The sequence below is a fragment of the Mus caroli genome, unplaced genomic scaffold, assembly GCF_978045245.1.
Source record: "Mus caroli unplaced genomic scaffold, Mus_caroli_1 scaffold_6, whole genome shotgun sequence".
Lineage (NCBI taxonomy): Eukaryota > Metazoa > Chordata > Mammalia > Rodentia > Muridae > Mus > Mus caroli.
In genome coordinates, this window is record NW_028227261.1 from 79,349,472 (window position 1) to 79,375,220 (window position 25,749).

General features: G+C 39.8%; 1 protein-coding gene across 25 annotated transcripts in view; it reads left to right on the forward strand.

Annotated features, from left to right (window-relative positions):
* The window catches only part of Ptprd (protein tyrosine phosphatase receptor type D), a 2,287,128-nt gene that overhangs the window by 1,899,525 nt on the left and 361,854 nt on the right, over positions 1 to 25,749 (forward strand). For all 25 annotated transcript variants that reach the window (XM_085839214.1, XM_085839210.1, XM_085839224.1 and 22 more), the window contains one exon: positions 1,456 to 1,621. In XM_085839214.1, the coding sequence (XP_085695340.1) occupies positions 1,537 to 1,621 (85 nt within the window). In that variant the 5' untranslated portion in view covers positions 1,456 to 1,536. The remainder of the gene's footprint in view (positions 1 to 1,455; positions 1,622 to 25,749) is intronic.

Here is a 25,749-nt window from a genome sequence, read left to right on the forward strand (position 1 = left end):
TGCTGTGTTTACCAAAGGTTCTGTAAGCATAATTACACATCACTTTGAGATTCACACTCCAAATTATTTCTTAGAGCCTGTCTGTGATCATCTCATTCCCTCCCATTACTCTTCCACTGCTGTGGCCACCAACTCATTATTTAGGGTGAAAGGGCTTTAAGGGAATTTTATTTATTATGGTGTGTGTGTGTGTACATGTGCATGCTCATATGCATGTATAACATGTATGACTTTTTTCATACATGACATGATATGTGTACAGCTCAGAGGACAACTTCTAAATGTTGCTTTCCTCTTTCTTCTGTGGGTTTTGGAGATTAAACTAAGGTCATCAGTTCTGTGAAGCAGCACTTTTTATTCCATCTTGCCAGACAAACCATCACCTTTGAATTTTTTATTATGTCTCGCCTGGAACTTAGTGGCATTCTGCATTGTTCCTGATGCAGCGAATGTCAGTGAATTTTCCCAAAGCCTAGTTTTTCTATTTCTCTTCAGCTCTTAAATGGTATAGAGCTTGTTTTGAGCTGGCTGGGTAAAGATCACTAGACATAGACTGATAGCCAAGAGTCTCTTTGTGCTCCCTTTTGTATCATCTTCTGTACTCCTAACAGTTACCTCATTCCAACCCTGTGGCCCTCACAAACCGTGTGGATCCCAAACCAGAACTGCATCCACACTTCCCAGACATGAGGAACACAAAGGTCTAGAGAATACGAGAGAGCTTCAGAAGTGTAACCTGTTGCGGTGCCTAGTTTTCTGTTTTAACAAGCCATCCCTACTTCAGCATACCAGCATCTTACTTTTTTCAAAGCTCTCCATGGAGTTCAGGGGAATACCTGTTTCTCATCTTGTTAAAATCCTGCTCATGTATGCTCAAGGCTTCCCTACACCACCACATGGTAGTAGACAACCATCTGTAACTCCAGTCTCGGGGAATTGGACTTGTGCTTTTGGTCTCTATGGGGACCAGGCATAAATATGGTTAGCAGTCATGGTATATACATGGGTGGCACAAACACACACACACACACACACACACACACACACACACACACAGGCAAAACATCCATATAAGCCTTCCTTTATTGTGTCATTAATAGATGGACAGACTTCTATTAGGCATTTCTTAAGGCTCTGATGTGCCTTTTTCCATGATGCGCTTATGCAGATTTTTGTATGAAGTGCCTGTGCCCCGCCCCTTACAATGTAGTGGCCACATGATGGCAAAGAAATTAGTTCCTGATGATTGGTTGTAGGTGGCCTGGCAGCAAGGATGCTAGAAACCCTCCATTTTACAATCCAAGTTATTTCCCAATACAAAGACATGATGTCTCCAGTGTTTATTGTGTTTTTACAATAGAGCATGTCTTTCTAGGTTGTGGTAGGACATGGGAAAAAAGTGAGAAATCTAAATGTCTCTGTGTTTTCTCCTTTTCTTGTCTCCTCCCTTCACAGGCTCTAAAAGGGTTCCAGCTGAAGTTTCTGAGCAGAGCAGTCGCTGTGGCTCCCTAGGCTGAGTTTCCAAGCTGCTGGTTCATGCTGTTGACAAACTGCAGGATGGTGCCCGTGGCCAGGCCGCTGTCGCTGCTCCTCACCTTCTTCCTCTGTGCCTGTGCTGAGAGTAAGCCATCCTGCCCTTCTCTAGGGAGTTGTGGCAATAATGAGTGGTTTTGTTTGCAGTTGGCACCAGGCTCAGGGCTCTGAATATATTTCCTTGGGAAGTATATCCTGAAACACTGTGGGATCCTCCTAGGCTTCTTGCCAGCCTTTGAAAGAGATTATTGATGTGTCTCTTCCACTACCTCGTCTTCTGTGTAACGCCTCTTTGCTTGTGTGTCTAACTGCTCCTCCTGCTTATTGCTGTTTTTATACATTTTTTCATACTTCCTACCAGCCTTGTGACAAAGATAAAACAAGACCAACAATATCACTTAAACTGTAGCTGACCAATTGGTAGTGTTAATATGTAAACACTGTGGAGACCCAATAGAGATTTCTCTAGTTGTATGGATATTTCTATGTTTAGAGAAATGCACAATGTCACATTGAGCCCAATTAAACTTGCAAGGCCCTTGTAGCTGTCACAGCAGCTGTTCTTATGTACTGTTTCCGACAGCTGTCGTGGAGTGCAATATTCAAACAAATCAAGCAGAACTGACAACTTTGTGGCTGGGTGGAGGGTCTGGAAGTGGGAAAAGAATTCTATGCAAGGCAGACACTAAAGCTGCAGTGTCTGGACTCGATTTATGAAACTGGGGTTGTGGTTGAATAGCTTACCACCTAATGAGATGATCATATCTTCTTTGTAACTAGTGATCACTAGTTCTACACTGATTACATCTGTTTCTTTCCTTGTGTATTCTATGGCATTCACGAGACAATAGTGCCTGTCCCTGGCTTGTACTGCCATGTCTATTTCTTCAGGAGTGTTGTAGTTCATATGTGATTTGGTCCTTCTCTTGGGGAGTCCCCTGGTGTGATTAACATGTATAACATCTGCAGTCATTAGCTTTTCCTTCCACTGGCTATCCAGGGAGATTAAATTTGATTCATGTTAAGGATATCTCAAAGACAAAGATCCTATGTCATCTTAGCACTTTCTTATTAATTGTGTCTTGACAAGAATTCCCTCACTAGCAGCCAAGTGCTTCATTTAAATGGAGATCTATTTTCTAAAGGAATCTTTCAAGGAGAAAAAAAAATGATGTTATTAATTGAATGCATGTGGAGTATGCATGTTCTAAGCACAACATTCTGTGGTTAATTTATATATATATATATATATATATATATATATATATTCGGCTAATTAGCACTTGGAAGTATTGGTTTAAGGTTAAGCCAAGGAATTTCTAATACCATGCCAGGAAATAATTAATTGGGGGAAAGATCCAAATGTAAGGCATTGTTATTGTAAAGGCATTTATGTCAAAACTTATTTCAAAAATACAAATTTACTTTATTGGAAAGCAATTGAATGTATAACTTTGTGAATTCTGTTTTGGCCAAAGTCCAGAAGTAACTGTTTGCATCATTGTTCATTTTTGGCAAAAGCGTATTAAGACCCTAGGAACCCACTTAAATGTAAAATCAGAACTGTGTGTTTTTATGAACCTTACTAGTTACATATCTGAGAAAATCATCCTTGCAGACAGAAAAATCCTCTTCTTTGGAGAAGCTAAGGTTTTGCTATTGCTGTGGTAGAAAAGGGCAGACAGATGTCAAGAATTGAGGGACAGGCATTGCTGAGATTACATTTCTCTGCCACCGATGGCATTTCTCTCCTACCTCTCCTGTCTACATCCTACTTTTTCTCCTTTCTATGCTCTATCACAGATCTTATATGACTGTCTCACTTTGCCTCCTATTGCTGTGATAGAACACTCACCCAACACCACTTGGAGAAGAAAGGATTTATCTTATCTCACAAGGTGTAGTCCAACATGGAGGAAAGTAAGGGCAGAATAGCAAGGCAAGAACCTGGAGGCAGGAACTGAAGAAGAAACTGTTGTGGAGTTTTGCACACAAGCTCGATGTCCATGGGTTACTGGCTTGCTTTTTTATTCAGCCCAGGATCACCTTCCCAGAGGTGCCACCACTCACAGTAGGCTAGACATTCTCACATCAATCATCAACCAAGAAAATGCTTAGCAGGCTTTTCTGCATGCCATTCTGATGGAGGCATATTCTCAATTGAGGTTCCATATTGCCAGTGGATGCTAACTTGTATCATGTTAACAAAACAAACAAAATTTTAAAAATCTAGATTATATACAGATTATATCTCATTATATTATGTCATTCATTTTTCTAAAAACACTTGAAAAATATGAAACCATGTAACAGTCAAGGAATAGCTGGTTTCATCATCTTGTAAAAATACTATTATTGTCAGGCTCTTATTATGTAGGCTGTGGGTTTGTCTCCTTATGTCTTCATTAGAACATAATGACATACTCTTTCTCCTTTTCCATGTTTCATGTTGATCTCAGTTATTGAGTTATGATTCAAAATTTAATAGTGACTTGCCGTAGATATTTGAGAAATCTGAAAATCTTGTTTTTGCTTTTGTATAAAAACATAATTTGTGATTGGGGAATGAGAAGACTGCCCTGTAGATTACTATGCTAATTTACTGCCAGTTTAATCCCTTTGAAATAAATATCTTGAAAGAGCCTGCATTCTGTCTTGTAACTGATGGTGGAAAAGGCCATAGCTAAGTGTTGTTACATTAAGGCGAACTCTTAGAGTCTTAGTTCAAATATATGTCAAGAAATTGTGATAATATTCCCTTAGGAAATTATAGTCTTTGCTGTTGCTGGTTTAAAGAGTCCTACTGGACCACACAATTTCTCTAAAAGGCTATTTTTTTGTGGTTGTTTTTACTCTTAGTCTTGAATGCTCTGTGTGATTCTGCTAGTTATTTTATTTTTACTTTATTTATGAGAGAACTGTGGTCCAAGAGTCAAGTTAAAGAATGGTTAGGAAATTGGCGTAACCAAAAGATTCCAAGAGCTGGGTTTTGGTATATATATGATATTTTTCAAAAGGGAGGCTGTACAGGGAAGAAAGAAAGAAAGAAAGAAAGAAAGAAAGAAAGAAAGAAAGAAAGAAAGAAAGAAAGAAAGAAAGAAAGAAAGGAAGGAAGAAAGAGAGGGAGAGAGAGAGAGAGAAAGAGAGAAATAGGATGGAAGGAGGAAGGAAGGAAGGAAGGAAGGAAGGAAGGAAGGAAGGAAGGAAGGAAAATAAGTAAGATAAGCATCTTACTGATGCTGGGTCAGAAGGTTTACTCCTTAGATCCAGGTTCACACTCTCTCTCTCTCTCTCTCTCTCTCTCTCTCTCTCTCTCTCTCTCTCTCTCTCTCACACACACACACACACACACACAAATTAGACATAAATTTAGACTTTACTATTTTAACTCCAGTGCTCACCTCTTCTCTTTTGTCTGAAAAATTCCTTGTATTTGATATTCACTTTCTTTCTTTCTTTCTTTCTTTCTTTCTTTCTTTCTTTCTTTCTTTCTTTCTTTCTTTCTTTCTTTCTTTCTTTCTTTCTTTCTTTCTCTTTCTTTCTTTCTTTCTTTCTTTCTTTCTTTCTCTCTCCCTCCCTCCCTCCCTCCCTCCCTCCCTCTCTCCCTCCCTCCCTCCCTTCCTTCCTTCCTTCCTTCCTTCCTTCCTTCCTCCTTCTTCCTCTCTCTCTTCTCTCTCTCTCTCTCTCTCTCTCTCTCTCTCTTTTAACTCCAGTGCAAACCTCTTATCTTTTGTCTGAAAAATTCCTTGTAATAATATTCACTCCCTCCCTTCCTTCCTTCCTTCCTTCCTTCCTTCCTTCCTTCCTTCCTCCTTCTTCCTCTCTCTCTTCTCTCTCTCTCTCTCTCTCTCTCTCTCTCTCTCTCTTTACTATTTTAACTCCAGTGCAAACCTCTTATCTTTTGTCTGAAAAATTCCTTGTAATAATTTTCACTCTCTTCCTTCCTTCCTTCCTTCCTTCCTTCCTTCCTTCCTTCCTTCCTTCCCTGTACAGCCTCCCTTTTGAAAAATATCATATATATACCAAAACCCAACTCTTGGCATCTTTTGGTTATGCCAATCACCTTACATTTTGTCTACTATAACTGGGTCTCAGATTTTATCAGTCCTTTGATAGAAACATAAACTTTCATACTTAGGTCCTGAAATGGTTCATCTGTTCTCAGTGGCTTTTCTGTCAGGTTTTCATCTTAAGTGGTGATGCCTCGCTCATTTTCTCTCCATGCTGAAGCAATCACCTTCCTGATGTCACCACAAACATAGTCTTTTTCTCATGGATGAAAGTCTCTGACTTCCTGCTCTTTGGGGATATGTTCCTTTTTTGTTTTTTTAAATCCCTTTCATTGCAGTGGATGGATTGGCATCTCTGCTGGAATTCACTAGAATTTGATTTTGATTTCTGGCTATCACTTCAGTAAATCATATACTTTACCTTCAGTCCTGTTGTTTGGAATGTGGAAGATGACAATAACAGATGCTGGTGAGAGAATAATAGAATTTCTAGTACTTGAGTGCTGTGAACATTAAAGGAATTGAAATAAAACACAGACCAGCTGATGACACAGGCTGGGGCTTTAAGAAATGGTTCTGTTACCTTCAACAGCCATTTTTACCAAGCACTTGCCTTAGATCCTCTGCTGAAATTCTTCATTTTATCTGGGGACTATAAACTTTGGACGACAGCGAAGCCAGGCCTTCTTGCGTTGTGTTAAATTTGCTAGCCTGCTTTCCGAGAAATCCTATACATAGAAGATCTTTATAAATCTTTGCCATGGGAGTTAAACTGAAAATCAGAAGAAATATGAAATGTGTTCTTTAGGAAGTCTTTTCAAAGAAGCTCATCTATAGAATTACGAAGGTAAAAGTCATGGAACTTGAGCAGAATGGATATCAGGAGATGTTCTATCTGCCCCTTTCGTTGACAATGGTAAGGCATTTTCTTGAGCTGCCTGGAGTAGAGAACTGGAGATACTCTCTGTAAACAGGCCAATGACCCAGATAGAAGATGGGCATGAACATGCTGAGGAAAAGAGTAAATGACCATTAATATGGTCAGAAATGTTGCACAACCCAACAGCAACTATAGCAACAACAGCAGCAGCAGCAGCAGCAACACAAGCCACTTAGAGACAAAAATCCATATGGTGCAATGTTTGCATTTTCAGAAGCTCTGGAGACATGTTCCCACTTAGTTAGTAGACTGGCTACTTTCCTGTTACTCAGTTGGCCATTTCCCAGGAGGCAGCTTCAGTTTGCACAAGGAACACTAATTTCTTATTGAAAAAATCTTTTTATTTTAGGTTATGGTTGTTGTCTCTCCCAATCTCTGAAGTTATATAAACATCCTTTAAAAGGTAGTCGCTTTAGTGATGAAAATATTACATTGTTAAATTGGCCTGATAAGAGTAAGGGAACTTAAGTCTGCAGCATATTCTCGAACTATTCATTTGAATTGTGTGAATTAGAGGACGGGCGAATTATTCTTAGAATGTTAAAAGAAAAGATGAAGGTTGCTCTTTATTTCAGGTGTATGGCTAAGGTCCTTTTGGTCAATACAAACGGAAGGTAGAGTCTGTTGGCTTTTTGAGTGAGACAGGATGAGAAAGCTATTCAGGCAGTCTGTTTCTCTTTTTCTTTGAGTTGACTGATGTGTGCTGATCTAGGAAGGCTGGATCTCTTCATTCCTCCCTTAATCTTAAAGTGCTTGCATTGGCTACAACCAGCTGTCTGAAGCAAGGAACACATCACAGCTGTTCTTCTGGTCCTGGGCTCCTCTGAGGCCGTTCTGCGGATTTCAGAATTAATTGCTCTCCACAGAACGGCAGACACCTAGTAAGGTTAACATTGTGTCACCAAGCCAACATGTGTATACTTCAGAGCACTTGACTGAGTGCATAGGGATTTGCTTTAAAAAAGAAACAACCACGTTTAACTTCCCATTATCTCTGATCATTGTCTGGGTTGAGGCCCCAAGTGTGAAGGATACAGCAACGTCTAAGATTTTGAGCGTTTTACTTTTAATAGCCCCCTGGCATGTAATTACGGCTGTTTATGATTTTCTAATGTTACTCTTATTTGGGTTTAGTTCCCTTAACTTTCCTCATTCAGATACTATGTGCCAGACCTATTTCAAATACTGACAGCTTCGGAGGCAGCTGTGCCTTCTTCTCATACACATGTGCTTCAGTTGCTTAAAAAATGTTTCAATCCTTAAACCATCTTTCTCTTGACTATTAGTTAAAGGTTTGTTTGTGTGTGTGTGTGTGTGTGTGTGTGTGTGTGAGAGAGAGAGAGAGAGAGAGAGAGAGAGAGAGACAGAGACAGAGGCAGAGAGAAAGAGAGACAGAGAGAGCGACAGAGAGATAGATTCAGGAGGTGAGGGAATGGGACAGACATTCCTGTCTATATGTACATTGTATGTCCCACGCATGTACAGCTAACAGAAGAGGGTGTTGGCTTCTCTGGAATTGACGCTTCAGGCTGTTATGAACTGCCTGGTGTGGGTTCTAGGAATTCAACTCAGACCCTCAGCAAGAGTTCCAAGTGTTCTTCTCCTTTGAGGCATCTCTCCAACACAGAGAATAATCTTTAAATGATGAATCATGAATTAAAAGACTAGGGATCAAGATTGGGGGAAATGCTCCTTTTGGACAAGTTATCTAACTTATACATTTGTGGTTTTTCTTTTAGTTTCTTTTGTGCCATTTCAAAACTATCATGTATGTGCCTACATACAATGTCTTGGATATACAATATGAAGGGGTGTACAGTGATTGAAATATGATTCTATGACAGCATGTCATAGTTTATCTTCAAATTTCCATTCATTTAAACTCATCTCTATCATAATATTTGTTAAAAATATTAACTTCAGAAACAGTTTAGAATTATGAGTGAAGTTCACTGTGTTACTATAGAAGATATTCAATTTAGATCTGTTTTATAATACAAGCTATAGATTCATGCTATAATTTGAGATTGGTTTCTGTGAGAATCACAGAATAGTATTATGGCAATCATTTATAACAACTATTATTATTTAGTCTGCCACTAAAATATGCAAGTGCTTATATGCTCAGTGTAATAAAGTTATACATAATACATTAATTTACAGCAAATATAATAATCCAAAGTACCTCCCTCTGTGTGTTTGTGTTTATGAATGGATAACAAATCTATTAAATACATTTAAATATTTGTCTTTTTATTGAATAAATGTTTATGATGAATATAAAACAATAAAATTGAAATGATTTTGCTTATTATTGAAATGACCATTCAAACCTATAGTGATTTCAGATGGGTGCCAAAAAGCCTGTAATGTCTATATTTGTGTCAGAAATATAAATTTTTATCACCATATATAATTTGAAAGTGATATTCTGTCAGCAAATGTCTTCTCTGTGCCCTCAAAAAAATCAGATTCAGGTTTTTGTTACATCTTTTGCCTTACTGGAGTATGGTACAAGGAGAACAAGATGTGGGTATAGATAAAAAAAAAAAAAGAGTGAGGATTGAGACTGGGGGAGGAAAAGTACTGTAAGCATCATGAAAGGTGAGAACCTAGGGAATATATGATCTGCACTCATTGCACTCATGAGAAGGTGCTGTCCACTTTAGGACAGACCCAAGCTAACCGTGGGGGAGGATCCAGCTCTAGAAAAATGGATTTCAAAGGTTGAAAGGCAAGAAGAAGGAACCTATTTGGCTCAAAAGACAGAATAAGTTCAGGCTTCTGAAACACAACAGGTTCACAAGGCCAGGTTGCTAGGCAGAGAGGAGCCAGAGCTGGAAGCCCTGCTAGGAGGAGCTTGCATGTGAGTGTGTAGGGAAACAGGAATGCTCTGTGAATATCTTGACTACAGTGCTACTGTCCTCTACTGGAGCCAAACAGACATCTTCATGGTAATTGCATAATCTCCCAGTCAAGTTAGCAACTCATTGACCATTCAGTTTAGCTGAAATGTCCTTTGTATTAGCCAATGTAGATTGGAACACTAAGGCAGAAGCATGCTTTTCCATGTGTGCTTTCCTCTGTTTATCTCTGGCTAGTGTTTTTCTCCTTTTAAGGTGGATTAAGTTTTATGTTGGAACTGTATATGCTTTCTCCATTCTTTGCTTTAGATGACTAATTAAGTGACCTTTTTAAAGGAGGGATCTAATTGAATGACCAACATGAAATTACAGGAATGACAAAAAAATCTTTAATGGGTCTTTTCTCTATACTCTTCAAGTTAGACAAAATTAATAGCAGTAGGATTTGAAAGTGATTTCTCAGTAATATTGCCTATAAAGGTAGATGGTTTTTTAAATGAAGTCTTTCCTAAAATACTCTTCCATTTATTATATGAAGGAATCATTACTGCTTATGTGATTGGATTTCATTTCTGGTTTTATTTTGTTGTTATTGTTTTGTTTGAAAGGAAGTCTTAGCATGTGGCTCTAGCTGATCTGGAAATTTCTGTATAGACAAGACGGATCTGCAACCTGCAGCAATCCTCCTTTTGTGCCTTTAAAGTGCTGGGTATAGAGGTAATTCACCATGGCTAGGCTGGATTTCATTTTGTGTTCAGTGGGAATGTAGGCTTGTACACAATTGTTAAACCAAATGTTCTCTCAGAATAGCATGGGGCACCAAGAAGGAGGTTTAATTTACATTCTATAGTCTTGCCTTTGCTTACCTGGAGTCATTTTCTCAGTTTTTCTGACCTGCTCATAGCTCTTAAATCTTCTTGTGAGGTTTAATGGGGATCCTGGTTGTGCATTCTGTGAATGCTGTATACGTAAGCACTTAGTGAAGGTGTGTTTCCATTCCATCCTTTGTACATATGAATGATGCCTGGCATATGCAGACATTAGCATTCTTCTATTGCTACCCATTGAGATAGTTTTTTAGATCTAGACAACACTTAAGAGAATAGCAATCATACAATAACAAAAAGAACAACAAAAACTATCAAATTGCATGTAGCCTCATCATTGTGAGTCTTTGTTGAAACCTCTGTACTCTGTAGGGCCCAGGCCTATGAATAAAGCCTTGCATTTTTTAGGCCTGAGACTGCTGTCCATATATGTATGCCAGACAGGGTTTGAAAGAGAAATCTTTTATCAGAAGTATGATTGAGCATTCACTGGTTTGAGAAATCAGTTATGTCAGTTTGGAATGATAAATCGCAGCTCTTTTATACCTGTGTAGTCAGGGCAAGTTTGTCTCAAGTCTTTATGCTCCAGTTTTGTTGCCTGGAATATTGGATCATATTGGACTCAGTGAGTTAACTAATTTACAGTCTTAGACACTTGATACATAAAACGTGCTAAATAAATGTAGCCATTTTCACCCATGATCTGTATTATAGTATATTAATTTAAATTTATTAGTATATTGTTTTGTTTTATTTTAAAGTCAATTTTGTCCCAACTCAAATCTTCCTATTGCATACTCATTCAAACATGTTAAAATTTTGATGTCATTGGTTCCTGAACATTGTAAGCATAGACTGTGGTTTTGTTTTGCCTTATTTTTTTTGTTTTTGTTTCTGGTTTTTTGTTTGTTTGTTTGTTTGTTTTGTTTTGTTTTTTAAGTTAGTCTCACAATGTGGCCCAGGCTTCTTCTGAACTCGCTGCCTTCCTGCATTTTCCTCCCAAGTGCTGGGATTAAACATGGGCACCAGGACACCCAGCAGCCATATGCTGCTAGAAGTTTTGTGGCCAGTTTCACTAAGAAGCAACCGAGGATCAGCCCAGATGGAGTGCCTAGAGCAAAGAGGCAGAGGACGGATGGAGCACCTGGCACTTACCTCTCTGCACCTTTTCTCACAGAAGAAGCAGAATAGCTAAGCAAGCAAAACACAAGAAGCTAGAGCCCTTGGCCTCAGGGGCTATATGATGCTACCCTAGCATCAAGTCAAAAGTCGCCCAGAACTGGCCACCGCGGGCATGTAGGATCTCTCTGATGATAGTGTCAGTGGAGGTAGAGTCAGACAAGACAGTAATAACGTGTCCAAGAATGATACATCTGTCAGAGAAGCCCTAAGTAATTTGTAGGTTGACATATCTACTTTAAATTAATATAAGCAAAGTCAAACTTATCCATTTGGAAAACTGAGTATGTTATGATGAAATTACTTTTTCCTTAGGTTTCCCTGTTGCGTTAGCTGCTCCTTTTATTCTAAGTTGTCAGCAGTAAGCTCTGACTTTGAGATTTGATCACAAATACAACAATGCACTCCTGTTGTAGCATGTGTACAACCTAGTTCCCAGTTCCTTTTTATAAAAGTGGAATCAAACTCCATATGGTTTGGAGTTGTTAAGCCCTAGGAGGTGCAGTAATTGAATGGAATGTACATGACACTGTGGTTGGGATTCCTCTAGCATCCAACAATTGACATGTGCTGACCTGTCTTCTGGAGGAAGGAGAGTGACTCTTGACACATAGTAATGTTGAAACTGATAAGGATCATGAAGCTCAGAAGGTTAAAATGTTCATCTGGCCGCTTTCTAGGGTTCTGTTAGCAGTGAGCAGTTGCTTGGGAGGGGACAGCCTCAGCTGAGATGCCTGTAGCAAGGGCATAGATCCCAGGGATGCAGCTTGTGAGTAGTGATCCCTGCTTATTAGATTGATCTTTTCAAAGATGGAGCTTCCTCAGGCTCACGGAACTCTGGAAGGAATCCCAATAAATCCATTGGTTCAGCAAGCTCTACTTAGGTGAAATCCTTTCTTTAGCATATCATCTGTTCCATACCTTGGTAAATAAATGTCTGCTCACATCTCTAGAGGAAAAGTTATACAACACATCAACATAAAATGGATTTCTTAGCTGACTAAGTAGCCTTAGCCCTCCATTTCTTTGGGCCTTTCTGATGTCTTTACCTTATGATAGAAGTGGTATACTGTGTCACAGAAGTTTAAATGTAGTCTTTTCCTATGCAAAGAAATCTATGGACATACAACATTAAAGCTTAGTACAAAATGTGTCACTTGTCTTTTAGCCAGAGGTCCATCAGTGCTTCTAGAAAGGGCTGTACTGTAAATATTTTAGGACTTGTGGACATGGGGTCCCTGGAGCAACTCTTTAACTCTGCTGTAGTAGGAAAAAAAGGGCGGCCGCATTATGCATAAATAAATGTGTGTCTGTGTTTCAGTGTGGTCCTAGGCTCATAATGTGATGACCTCTGCTTTTGGCTTAGCTCATCTTCACCTTCTTAGCATGCTGAGCACATCAGAAAAGAGCCTTGTTTAGCCTAGTGAGATGAGCTAAGGGGAGGAGAAGGACTTGATTGGTCTCTTTTGCACTCTCCTTAGTTAGTGATGTTTATTGGGAGCAGATTAATTAGAAGGAAGTTCAAAGAGCATATCTCTTGGTAAACAGAAGATGTTTAATAGCACTTAACCTTTGGAATTTATGCAGAAAAAGATTTGAATGTTATTATGCTTTATGTCTTTCGGGGGTGCTTCAGGTATTTGGCTGTTAGTGCTACTTCAATTGCAAGCTCCTGAAAAATGAATAATTTATCAGCTGTGGGATAGTTCTCATTGCACTGTGTGCCTGACATTTGGAGCTCTGAACATCTTAAATAAAAGGGGAAGAAAGTGTTGGAAAGTGTTGTGTTTGCTGGGAATGTGTTGAGAGCCCTGCAAAGAGACAGTTCGATCATGGGTATCGAAGCCTGATATTGGTTACCTAAAGGTAGGCAAGAGCAGACATGTCATGGAGAGTTGCTCTCGTTGTGGGCACTCCTGCTGCAGAGGCCCCTGTTCTGTTTCAATGCTTATTCATCAAAAAAGCCAAAGACCATGCTGGCAGGAAGGTACCATTGATCCTGCAGCCAATGTGAAAAATACACATCCAGGCTCCATCATGTCAGAGAATGGAAAGCATTTGTGAGGCACAGCTAGGGAGGGTAATATGCAGTGTGCTGCATTTGGAATCTCTGACACACATGGGTGGGTGCAAAGCTTCAGTCATTGTCCCTTCATCCTGGCTGCTGGCAGAAGCTACCAATTCTACAGAGGTGTGAAGGTTATAACCACATCCTCATAAGGATTGAGGTTTGTTCTAGTTGTGTGAAAAAGGAAGACTAATTAGACTAAATAAAAATCCTGACTGAATATGAAGGCAAATGACTAATGGGTAAGTCTATTCAAGTGTAGAGTAAGTCCCAAGGGGAAATGCTGAGAGCCTCGCAGTGAGAATCATTTGCAGGAAGTAGAGAAAGCCACTGTAGAGAGCTGCTGCCTCAGAACGGCATCAGCAAAGGCTATAAAAAAATGGTTTAACAATTGTAAAATACATAATTCTCCTTTCATTTTAATTGTTCTGATTTACAGAGATGGAAGCTGGAGGGATATGGTGGCAATTATAATAAAACTCTTACTCATACCCTGGGATCACTTTCCTCCAGAGTTTGCAGTTGGACAAGTGAATCTGACATTGACATTATGCATGGAATGGACTGGCTCGCTTCCCTTTGCTCTGCAACCTCAGCCCTAGGCTTTATGGCCTCACAAATTTCAATTGCTAACAGTTTTCTCTGTGTATGGTTTTGGTTTTGTTGTTGTTGTTGTTGTTGTTGTTGATGATGATGATGATGTTGTTGTTTTTTCTCAGAAAAGTTCTTCCTGGTTTCCCAGCTTTGCCAGTACTGCCCACTGCTTCCCAATTCTGCCTTTTCAACTCCTAAGGTTCTGTGCCCAGTCCCTCCTTTCCTCAGATCAATCTACACTAACATGCCCTAAGGATATAGTATAATTAGATAGGAGCCAGCCCACTACTATCAAAGTTGGTAGAAGCAGTAAAAAGGCAGTTACCTTACAGGAAATGGAATGTTGCCTTAGATACACAGGGAATTGTATTGGGAGAAGAGCCCTGTTGGCATGCAAAGAAAGTGTCAGTGTGGTAAAGTCACAGGTTCTGTTTATTACAGTAAAATAAGAGAGCTTTGGGGTTTTGAAGTGTGGGGCAATGGGCTATGCACAGACAGCCTGGTCTCCAGTGGAGCTGAGGTCTTGAATCCCAGTGGTAACTGATGGGTGGTAATTTCCACCTACATGGGACAGAAGGCGTTTGATCATGTCTCCTAGATCCCTGGCTCCTGTCAAAGTTACCATCTTCACAGCCCCCACAAGAGAGGCATGTGGCTAGCAGTTTTGTAGACAATATCCCAAGCTTCTGGCCTTCTGGCTAGACTCCTCCCCACAGTTACTTAGCAACAGCAAGATAGCAAGCCCACTATAAGAGGGGCTGTTTGGCCCCTCCTAGCTCTCTTTAGCTTTCACCTTTCTTACTTTCTCTCTTTCCCTTACCCCCTCTCTCTATGTGGCCATGGCCAGTCTCTCTCTCTCTCTTTCTACCTTTTCTCTTTCCCCCTGTCTTTCTACATTAAAGCTCTAAAACCATAGACTGTCTCTGACCATCAAGGCCTGCCAGCTGTGCTTGCAGCCATGGACTAGACTAAGGACTCTCACCTTCGTGGGAACCACCCAGCACCCCCTTTTTCCCCCTTCACTCTCCTCCCTTATCTCTGTGCTGACTGCTGCCCCCGGGCACCCATTCTGTCCACCATATCCAACTTGGGATGCCAGAAGCTGAGAACCTGGTACCGGGGGCTGCCCCTTGTCCACCACCTGCTGTGTGGGGTCAGTGGCTTAATATAGCCAGATGTCCACCCAGGGCCACATGGAATGTGTCCAACAGTCCTCCAAGTCACCCCGCCTCCCTGCTGCCCAGACCACTGGAACTCTGTCAGGACTCAGGCACTCTCTCCTACTCCCCTCTTTCCCATACACCCATGGTCCCACATTGAAGTAGATCTATGTTTGGATCTGCTGACACATTGGAACCAAGTAGATATCAAGGTATGGACTGATTGCAGAAATCATGATATGTGCCATAAAGGACCAAGGATGAAAAATGGGCAGGGTACCACTCAGTTCATTCTTAAGTGCTATCTATCAATAAGCAATGGAGGGCAGTAAAAATGGGGATAGTGTGGTCCAGTTTTGGTAAGTGGCTGCTGTGTGTGAGATTCATTTGACTGGAGATGGTTGTAAAATCAAATAGGATAAGGATCATGGTAATGAGAACTGAGGCTATTGTAATGTGCAGAAGGGCCATGTGCAAAACTTATTCAGGATGTGAAATATTCAGGATTTTATAGTATGGAATGACAAATTATTCATTCATCCTTTCCTCCCCTTGTATGTTCTAGTAATGATAGATATATAGACCTGAAGTAGCTTCTGGTTGACCAAAGCTAGGGCAGGGGATCTTTCTCCTTCCTCTGCCTCTAGACCAAAGTTAGCATGATGGTTAAAGCTAGGTTTCTGTTGGGGGCTACTCTGGCTACCCATTGTGAAGGTTGGTGCATACAAAGCTCAAGGAACTAGCACTTAGAAGTGGGCCCTTGAAGATACATTAGTATGTGGCTAATAAGATTTATCTTTGAAGTTGGCTTTGTGATTGTTCAAAGACTAGTAAAGATTGGTGCTAAAACTTTTCCAGTATCCACTTGGATGGAATCATCTCTAGTATGAACCTAACTTTAAGAATTAATTAGGTCAAATGAAGTGAGAGCTTTGGAATGACTCTCCCTAGTAATACGAGTGTGTGTGTGTGTGTGTGTGTGTATTTATGTATGTGTCATATGTGAGGGCATGTGTGTTTGCAGATACATGCATGGGTGTATGTGGGTTAGTATAGCCAGAAGACTACCTTGAGTATCACTTGTATCATACTTCAGGCACTGTCAACTGGTGTTTTTGTTTGTTCGTTCATTGTGTTTTGAAGACAGGATCTGGAACTCATGAAATAGGCTAGACTGGCTAGTGAGTGTACACTAAGGGACTTCCTGTCCCTGTCTGGATCATAAATGTTTTAGGAATATCAATCTTTACTACTGTCTTTCTTCTTTTAAGATGCTGTGAATAACATAGTGTTGGCCTGGGTGATGTCTTATTATAGGTTGTGCTAGCTAGGTTTATGTCAACTTGACAAAATCCAGAGTCATTTGTGAAGAGGGAACTTAAGTTATGAGAATTCCCCCACCTTATTAGATTGTGGATAAGCCTGTGGTACATTTCTTGCTTGATGATTGTGGTGGGACAGTTCAGAACCAATGAAAGCAGACTGAGAAAACCAGTAAGCGTCATTACTCCATGGCCTCCAGTTCCTAAGTTTTAAGTTTCTGTCCTACATGAGTTCCTGTCTTGACTTCTCTGGATGATGGACTATACATTGTAAGGAAAAATAAACCCTTTCTTCCCAACATTGCTTTTATCCATGGTGTTTCATTATGACAGGAGAAACCCTAACTATGACATAGGTCCATAGATGTTTTCTTATTTTATTAACAAAAATATTGTATGGTTAACAAAACAAAATCAACAAAATTTAGCTTTGAAATGGAAAGGTATGAGCTATTTTTTTTAAAATTACAGTTGGGAGGTCTTAGATATACTATTCCTTTATTCAACTGGTCTGTGTTCTGCACCTTGTGAGCTTCTCATTGGATGATAGCGATTTTGATAGTGAAGGAGATGATAGTTTTCTGGCTTGTCCCATCTACCTCTAGTCTAACAGGCAGTTGCTCATCTGCAAATATAGATGAAGTCCTTCTCCTGCAACTGTTAGTTCAGAGTTAGCTGAGATGTGTAAGAAGACCTTGATCTTCATCTGTAATTGGCAAATGTAGCTGCAGCGTCTGTTCTGACCTCATTTTCATTCCTGCATCTTCCAGGTTGATTCTGTATAATCCACGAGGCTGTTTTCTTTCAGAACTCAATTTGCACTTTATTCCCATTCATGGATGTTCAGGCCCTACAGATCGATTGGAGCACTTGCCCTTTCCCCTTTCCCATGTTTTGTATTACACAATTCCTAAGTGACTTACTCTTCTCACAGATCTTCACCATTCTAGACTCTTTAGGCACATCAATGTCCAAGACAGAGAAACAACATTAAAAAACAAACAAAAAACAAAAGCGAAAAAACCCTCTACATATGGAGGTTTCATTTTAATGAGGTTGTTACAATGAGGTAAAGTAATTAACACAGTATAGAATCCAGGTTACAAATATAAGAATATGTGTATGTTCAGAGGTAGGGGAAACACTCCCCACCCCCACCCTCCCCCCACCCCCGTCTTGTGGTGATTTAAATGAGATCCACTTCTGCCTTTTCAATGAAGGCATGGCCAGCCTGAATTACCATACCTGGCTTATTTGGTGCTCAGGATTAACTGCAGGCCTTCATGCATTTTTGCAAGCACTCTACCAAGATCTGTCCTGAGCCTCACATCTCTACTTTTGGGTTTTAAATATTTTGTTTCTAGATAAGGTTCTGTAATTACACTTAGCTTTCAAATTATTCGTTTCTTTTAAGGGTCTAATTTGAAGGTGAGAGTTGCTCTATGCTCATTAATCCGAAGCCTTTAAAAAGGTGCATTTGTTGAAGTTTAAATAGTCACGAACGATAGTTATTTAGAAAATGCCAATTATATTCCTCAATATATTAATAATTATATATTTCATTAAAAGGAGTGCTTTGTAGTTGTACAGTGTAATTATATGTTTGAACAAACTGTCTTTAGAACTAAATGAGCTTCATTAATTACCAAGACAATTGCTTTTTATTGCTGTTGAAATATGTTATTATCATATATACTTTTGGTAGTGAGTTCATATAATGTTTTATAATGATATTTAACCATTTACTCAATTATACTGAGTTGAAGTGTGAAACAACACTAGTGTTTTCTGAATTTGGCACTATAGAAATTTAATATTCATCTAAAGTTAAGATATTTTCACATCAAACACTAAATAGAAAATAGCAGAGGAGGTTTTAAAACGTCCAGCTCCCCAAAGGAATGTGATTTGGTGTTCCTTACCAAGTGTTTTGCCTACTTGACATAAGCTAGAATAATGTGGGAAAAGGGAAACCCCAATTGAGGTAATGTCCTCACCTGTGTGGCAAGTAGGCAAGGCTATGATGTATTTTCTTGATTAACAGTTGGTATGGGAGGGCCCACTTCACTGTGGATGGTTCTACCCTTGGACAGGAGTTCCAGGAAAATATCAGAAAACTGACTCAGTAAGTCATGGGGAGGAAGTCAGTAAACTGTATTTCTTCATGGTGTCTACTTCAGTGCTTGCTCCCAGGTTCCTTACTTGAGCTCCTGCCCTGACCTCTCTCAATGGTGGTCTGTGAGCTATGAAATGAAGTGAACCCATTCTGCTTTAGGCTGTTTTGGGTCATAGTGTCTTATCACCGCAATAGAAAGTAAACATGAAGCAAAGCTAGAGCTTGCTTAAACCTGAGCTTGCCTGTCATCAGCTGATAGTGTCAGCTGCTGATTAACTGAAGTATGCACATACTTACGTGAGAACACTTGTGAAGGCCCAATCTTTCAGACCTCTGCTTGTCTCTGCGGGGCCAGCCACACCTCCTCACCAGGAGTACTGAAGAGCAACGGGGGAAGCTTTTCTGCTGTTAGTTGTAAAGTAGACATCTGTCAAGAACTTAGAAAGTGTGTCTTTGAGTGTGCAAATAGTTGGCGCCATTCTGTCACTGTGGTGCCGAGTCTTAGAAATGTTATTATGGATTTATTATGAAGACACAATGATATAATCCTGAAGTGTGAGTTGTATGAACATGTGCATTCTGTGGGTCCTGATAACAGATATTGGGGTTCACATAACATATTCTGCATATCATATATTTGCATTATGATTCATAAAGATAGCAAGATTATAATGAGGAAGTAGTGATGGAATAGTTTTATGGTTAAGGGGTCAGCACATAATGAGGAACTGTATTAAAAGGTTGTAGCATTAGAAAGGTTGAGGGTCCAGGGGGTACATAAGTTACGAGCTCAGAACTTACATAGGATGTCCTCAGGTATCTGCCCACATCCATTAAAACCTATGCCTCCTACACAATCAATTTTCAGAGTCCATCACTTAACGCCTGCACCACAGGGTCTAGCATCACCATCCTTGTTTTATTAGAAATCTCCTCATCATTATTACCTGGCTTGTTATTTTGTAACTGGGATAACTTTTATCCCACACCCCCTTTGGTTGGTTTCTTTGTTTTTTTCTAGAGTATACCTAGATGAGATTTCTTTTAAATTATTGCTTTATTTTCTAAGAAGAAATTATGCATTTTGAAGTATATGTATCTTGTAGAATAACTGAGCAGGCCCAGTAACACTAAAGTGTCTGACATCATTACTTTTTTTAGTTTCAAGAACTTCATTTCGATTTTCAGCATTCTAAAGAACACCAAATATTACTCATTATTCTCATTGTTGTTCTGCGATATGTTCATATATTGGTCGTGTATAAATGAATATGTCCTAGGACAGGCAGGCTACACAGAGAAATCTTGTCTTAAAAAAAAAAATGAATAAGCCTTTCTTTTCCGTGATACCAATCCAGTTTTACCTCCTTTCAGCTTTGTGCCTCAACTATTATACTTGTTAGCCATGTGAGGGAGGGCATGATTTTAGACTGTGGGAATGACTTAAAGGCACGTGGTATTTGCTTCGGTGTGCTGGATCTTGTTTTCAAGGTTCTATCATGTTAAGGTGAAGGGCAGAATTCATTCATTTTGATGGCTAAATAGTGTTTCTTGGTTCATATTATCCAGTGTCTTTGCCCGTTAATCTATTGATGGGCTCTTAGATTGCGCATGGGTCCCTTGAACTCCACATGCTTGTCAACACTTGTTATCTCCTATCTGCTTACTAATAGCAGTTCTAACAGGCGGGCGATGCTGCTGCATGACTCATGCGCACATTGCCCGACACAGAGCTGTCTGTCAGTTACTGACAGGCTGAATGCGGAACAGGTGTGCATTTCACATAGCTTAACACATGTATTTTTCCTAGGCTGAGATTTTCTTTCCTTTCAGAGGCACCTCTTTAAGTCTTCCAGAATATAATCAGTTATTCTGCCTGGTTCAAGGAGGCTTCATATGTAAGGTGTAAAATCTTAGCACCTGCAATCCATGGCCAATTTAGTTTGTTGGCACTGCACAAAGAGACCTGTTCATGGACTAAGTATTGTTCTGAGAAAGGATTAGTTTGCATTGAAGGCATTCCTCAAATGCATGTGTAGAAGTTTGTTTCCTAACTTATAGCTCTATTGAGAGGGGTTAGCACCTTTATCATGTTGGGCCTATTGGAATGAAGATGAACAGTTGGGGATTATGAGGGTACCACTTCACACCCTACCTCCCAGATGTTACAAGCTGAACAATTTTGCCCTTTCCTGAAGTTTTACCTCACCCAATCCTAGGGAAAGAAAAGGGGAGAGGGGGGTTTTCAGCATTCACCACTGAGTAAAGCCATGAGCTCAAAGAAACCTGTTCTTTTACGTTGATTTTTACAGGTAATTTGTCCAGATTAGAAATCTGACTAGCACAGAAAGGAAGTAACAGCTGTTTTAACTAACCCAAAAGCTGAGGAATATATGAGGTGAAAGATATGAACACTCTGGTATATATCTCAGGATGATGGTGGTGGTGTTGATGATTTATTAATTACTCTATTATAAGTAGTATATTACTGTTATTGTTAGTAATGGAGAAAAAGTTATTGAGGATAACTTTCTATGGACAATAATTGATGACACAATCATTGAAACTATGGTTAAACACCTTGTCTCTGTGTGGAAGACCCAAATTAATTAGGGAATTAGATCACAGACTTTCCAATTTTTACTCTCTCCGAGTCTGCTGCTTTCTTATGTGCCACATTCTATATGGCCTGGGCCTGGAAACCTGACTGTGGCTGCAAGAGAATGACAAAAGGACACACTTAGGAGAAAGCTCAGGCCAGCTTGGCTCTGCTGTCTCTGCTGGGGCAGCACCAACTAAGCACCTTTAGGACAGAGGAGGGAAGTCAGCTAGTGCAGTTGGAGGACTCTGAAGGTGCTCACTCTTAGATTGTCCTCATGCAGGGAAGAGGAAGCTGCAGTTGCTAGTTACTGCAAATACTGGTCAATCCTTTCAGGCTTCCTTGTCTCTGCACACTTGTCTGTCCTGATTTCTTATGCAATCTGAATGTCTCAGTCTGTGTAATCAAAAAATACTGCTGTCTGGTGGAATTTGAAAGAGGCTTTATAGTCTCCTGTGCTTACTTTGAAGTAACTTAAATCATAGAAACCAGGTGACCACAGGGACACGTTTCTGTCTTTGTCCATTGATTGCTTTAGAGAGAGATGATTTGGCTTAAAATCTGCAGTTCTCTGTATCTCCTGCCTATCCTGTAACACAGCTCCTATTGCCAAAGAATAATTCAACTAACCATGCAGACTTATTGAAGGCAGAGAGGAGACGTATCACCTGTAATTTGCTCCCACCTATTTTACTACAAAAGCTAAAGAAAATGCCAAAAGTCCAAAGAAATCTTTATGGCCCTCCATTCAAAAGGGAGTCTGGACAAAGCTAATTGATTTTAGGCTCACTGTTGTTCATTATCTTAATTAGTCTAGGCAATTAAAGCATTAATTGATTGGAGTTTATCCCTTGCTAACAAACAATAAAACTGCTTTTTTGGCTTGATTTCTCTAAGAAGTGCTGGTCTGTGTAGTCATGCTCCTCTTCACCTGAGGCATCTACACCGTGAAGAAGTATGATTTCACTCTGTCCATCCCATGGGAACAGTGGCATAGGAATGTTCTGCTCTCATGCCATAGAACTGTGGCTACTGAGGTCCTTTAACAATATCAATACACTCCTAGCCTGGCTAAAGCAAGCAGCTGCAGCATCCCTAGTGACAACCTGGATTTGGCAGTGTGCTTCCTTCCCTAGGTTGCTGTGCCTTGCTTGAGTACCTCTGTGAAACTGAGGGCCTGTTCCTGTGGGGCGTGTGTTGATGTAACTCACACCTTGAGATTGTATTTTCTGTCTCAGGTTTAAAGCCTTGTATAATCACTGCTTCCTAACTAGATGACGTTCTTTGGAAACTTCAGAGTCCTCTTGAGTCTGAGAAAGGGATGGGGGAGGTGCAAGCTTGGCGGGCTCCAGGGCTCCAGGTAGGTTGACCAACTTCATTAGGAGGGGCTATGGAAGAGCTAGATCAAGTGTGAAAAATCTCTTTAAGAATGAATTACTAATCCAGTAATTACAGTATTATAATCGGACTAATGATGGAGAAGAAAGACAGCAGGGATTGTTTTAACAGGAAAAATAAGCAAAGCTCCTTGAAAATCCTGATGTATTTTATTTCAGAAGTATTTATATAGTAAGTTGGGTTGATCAATATGTCCTAGATGTGAGGTTTCCTTTTTTTAATTTGATGCTCCTTTTTATTATGTTCTCCTAGAAGATATTCATGGAAATAATGAAATTTTTCATTGGCATTGGCTTTTGGCTTTCTTTTTGATCAGGTCGAGTCCTTTGTTTTTCACGTTGATACAACAGCATGGCAGTCAGAGCAAAGCAAGATTGAAATGGTCATCTGTCTTGGAGGTGACACACAGTGGTGACATTGTGCTGCATAGTCAGCCTCTTCGTTGTTACTGACATGGCTTTGATGACCCTGCTCAGGGTAAAGTTAAAAAAAACAAATATAAATCCTAGATATTATTATTTAATAATACTTTCAGGGAGTTAGGTTACTGTGTTTCTACTAGTTGGTTATGGCTGCTATTTTATCTAAAAACAATAATTATAATTATTGTATAATTATAAAGATAGCTTCTGTATAGATGTTCATATAGCATCCTTAAAATATTCTCTATGATCAAGATGAGTGATCCTTCCTTGCTCTCAGTGTAGCAAGTGTTTAATTGCTCTCTAATCTGGGAAGAAGATGGGTCTTTCCTATTTATAATTTGCTACTGATTTCTTTCTTTCTTTTTGTATTAGATAGAAATGTTGACTCAAAAGTAGAAAATGATATTCCCTAACTAGTTTAAATTCACAACGAGTTTTACTGGGCATTGGTCTTTTAAAGATATTTGTCTGTTTGTATTTTAAAAATGAATATATGAAGAAGTAAGGTTTAGAAATACATTTAGGTTGGTGATTAAACCTACCAGGAGAATTAGTGTGCTGACCCTGTAGGAAGAACACAAATTTGATAATCTTGAGGTGGGGTGAGACCAAGGATAAGCCCCACAAACCAGAGCAACTGTAATAAAAGCCTAAGATAGGATACATTCTTCATTTCTCATGGACATGTTGAACTTTATATATTTATCAAATGAAAAACAGAACAGAAAGAGAAGAAACCAAGCCTGAGAGCCCAGGATCCAACACTGCTTTCCGCTTACAGTGCACAGCCCTGCCTTAAGCTCCTGGTGGGTTTTCCATGTCTCCTCTGGGGAATGCTTCCTAACATACAGAATCATTCAACACATTGCAGTGTTTAGTCTTAATTATACACCCTCAAAGGGTGATCCCTTGTCCATCTTAGAATTCGTGTGATTTTAGGTAGTAAAGTAGAATATGGGAAAACTTGTACTCTGATTCCAAAGAAGATACTTTTTAATTTTCTTAACCTGATTGCACCTTCAACTGTACCAGTTTTCCTCTCAGTCACACTTTTTGTCATCCCCTTCTCCTTTCCTTTAGTCATCCATTCAGAAATACCCGTGGGGGTCCAACTTCTGAAAAAAAGCCAAGTTTGACTGGAGTTGAGGCCATGACAGGAGGATTATCTGGGAAGAGGAGAAAGAGGAAGAGGAGGAGGAGGAAGAGGAAGAGGAGAAGGAGGAAGAGGAAGAGGAGGAAAAGTAGGAGGGCATCCTACCCTTCTTGGGAGTGCTGCCCATTAAGAGAAAGCAGATAAGTTTATTTTTCTAAGATAATAAGGGATATGGAGCAGAGAAGTAAATATTTTTTTTAGAAAAACAGAAGGTAGAAAAAGCTGGCATTAGCCTGGCAGCTCATAGAATATGATAGATATGGATAGTAAGGGAGGGTGAAGGAGACAACCGGATTTCTGCTATGATCACCTGGCTGGATGGTTGTGATGCTTATGAAGATAGAAGAAATCATTAAAGAAGAATGAGTATTTTGGTTGAATGCAGATTCTTGAGTTTGGCTTGGAAAGAGGTCCCCCCAGATAAATAATGAGAACTAGCTGGAAGTGTGGACTCAAGGTAAAAGTATGAGTTGTAGATGTTCTTGGAGTCACTGGTATAGACATGCTAACACAGACCAAAGAAAGGGCAAAGTTCACTAAGGAACGCATAGATAGGTAGCAGCAAGACTCCTCCCTTGGGTAGCCCTTGTTTTTGAGTATGAATATAGATGAAGGTGGGGAAACTGTAGAAAAATCAAAGGCAATAGGAAAATTTCATTGAGTCTTGCTTTAGAGATCTCACATGTGGAAACTTTCCATGGATCCCAGCCTGATTTTCTGATACAGATGGGAAAAGGCTGCTGGGGAGGGGGGAGTGAAGTGATGTGGTAAGGGAGAATTTTGAAATCTCATTTCATTTTTCTTTAGCACATACGACTAAAAGTTGGATCTTTTTTAATGTAATGTTGTAAGTACTTATTTAAAAACAAAACAGCAAGCAACTGGGTGTCTAGACATTATAATCTTTTCCCCTCTTTTTGCTGATCTCTTCAAAGACTAGCCTGTATATCCCCATCATGCATGTCTGGTCTAGGAAGGAGGTCTAAACTGTGGTTTACATTCATGGTCAATATAACTCTTGAGCTTTTTCATGATCTGGTCTCTGATCTGCCCTTCCACAGATTGGATTGAACTCATTTATTCTTAATTACCTTCTCCACATAGCTGGTGATTATGTGCATAAATTACACCCATTCTTGGCTGTCAGGTGTATTATAGTGCGGATTCTGACCGGTGCACCCACTAAACTGTCTCCTTTTCACTATAACTTCTCATGAGGACCTTCAGGCCCTTCTGTTCCCTCTGCCTTGCAGATTGCCCTAGCACTGCTGTCACCTGCCCATATTTCTCTTCATGTTTTCCTGAAGAAAAGGACAGGGATACTGATTATTACCCTAATGACTCTGTGCAGTATTTATCTGTAAATGCTTGTTGAATTAATAAATGGACTTCCCCCTATGCTGATTCAACTGAAAACAAGGAAAAAATATTTCTGAAAAGCCACAGAGCCACCAGTAGGTACCAGCAGCAACTGGTGTGCTTTGTTCACAGTATGGGCCTACAAGCTTCCTTTAGAGGCTGTTGTTTGGGACTTTATGTGCAACTATGAAGGGTATATCAG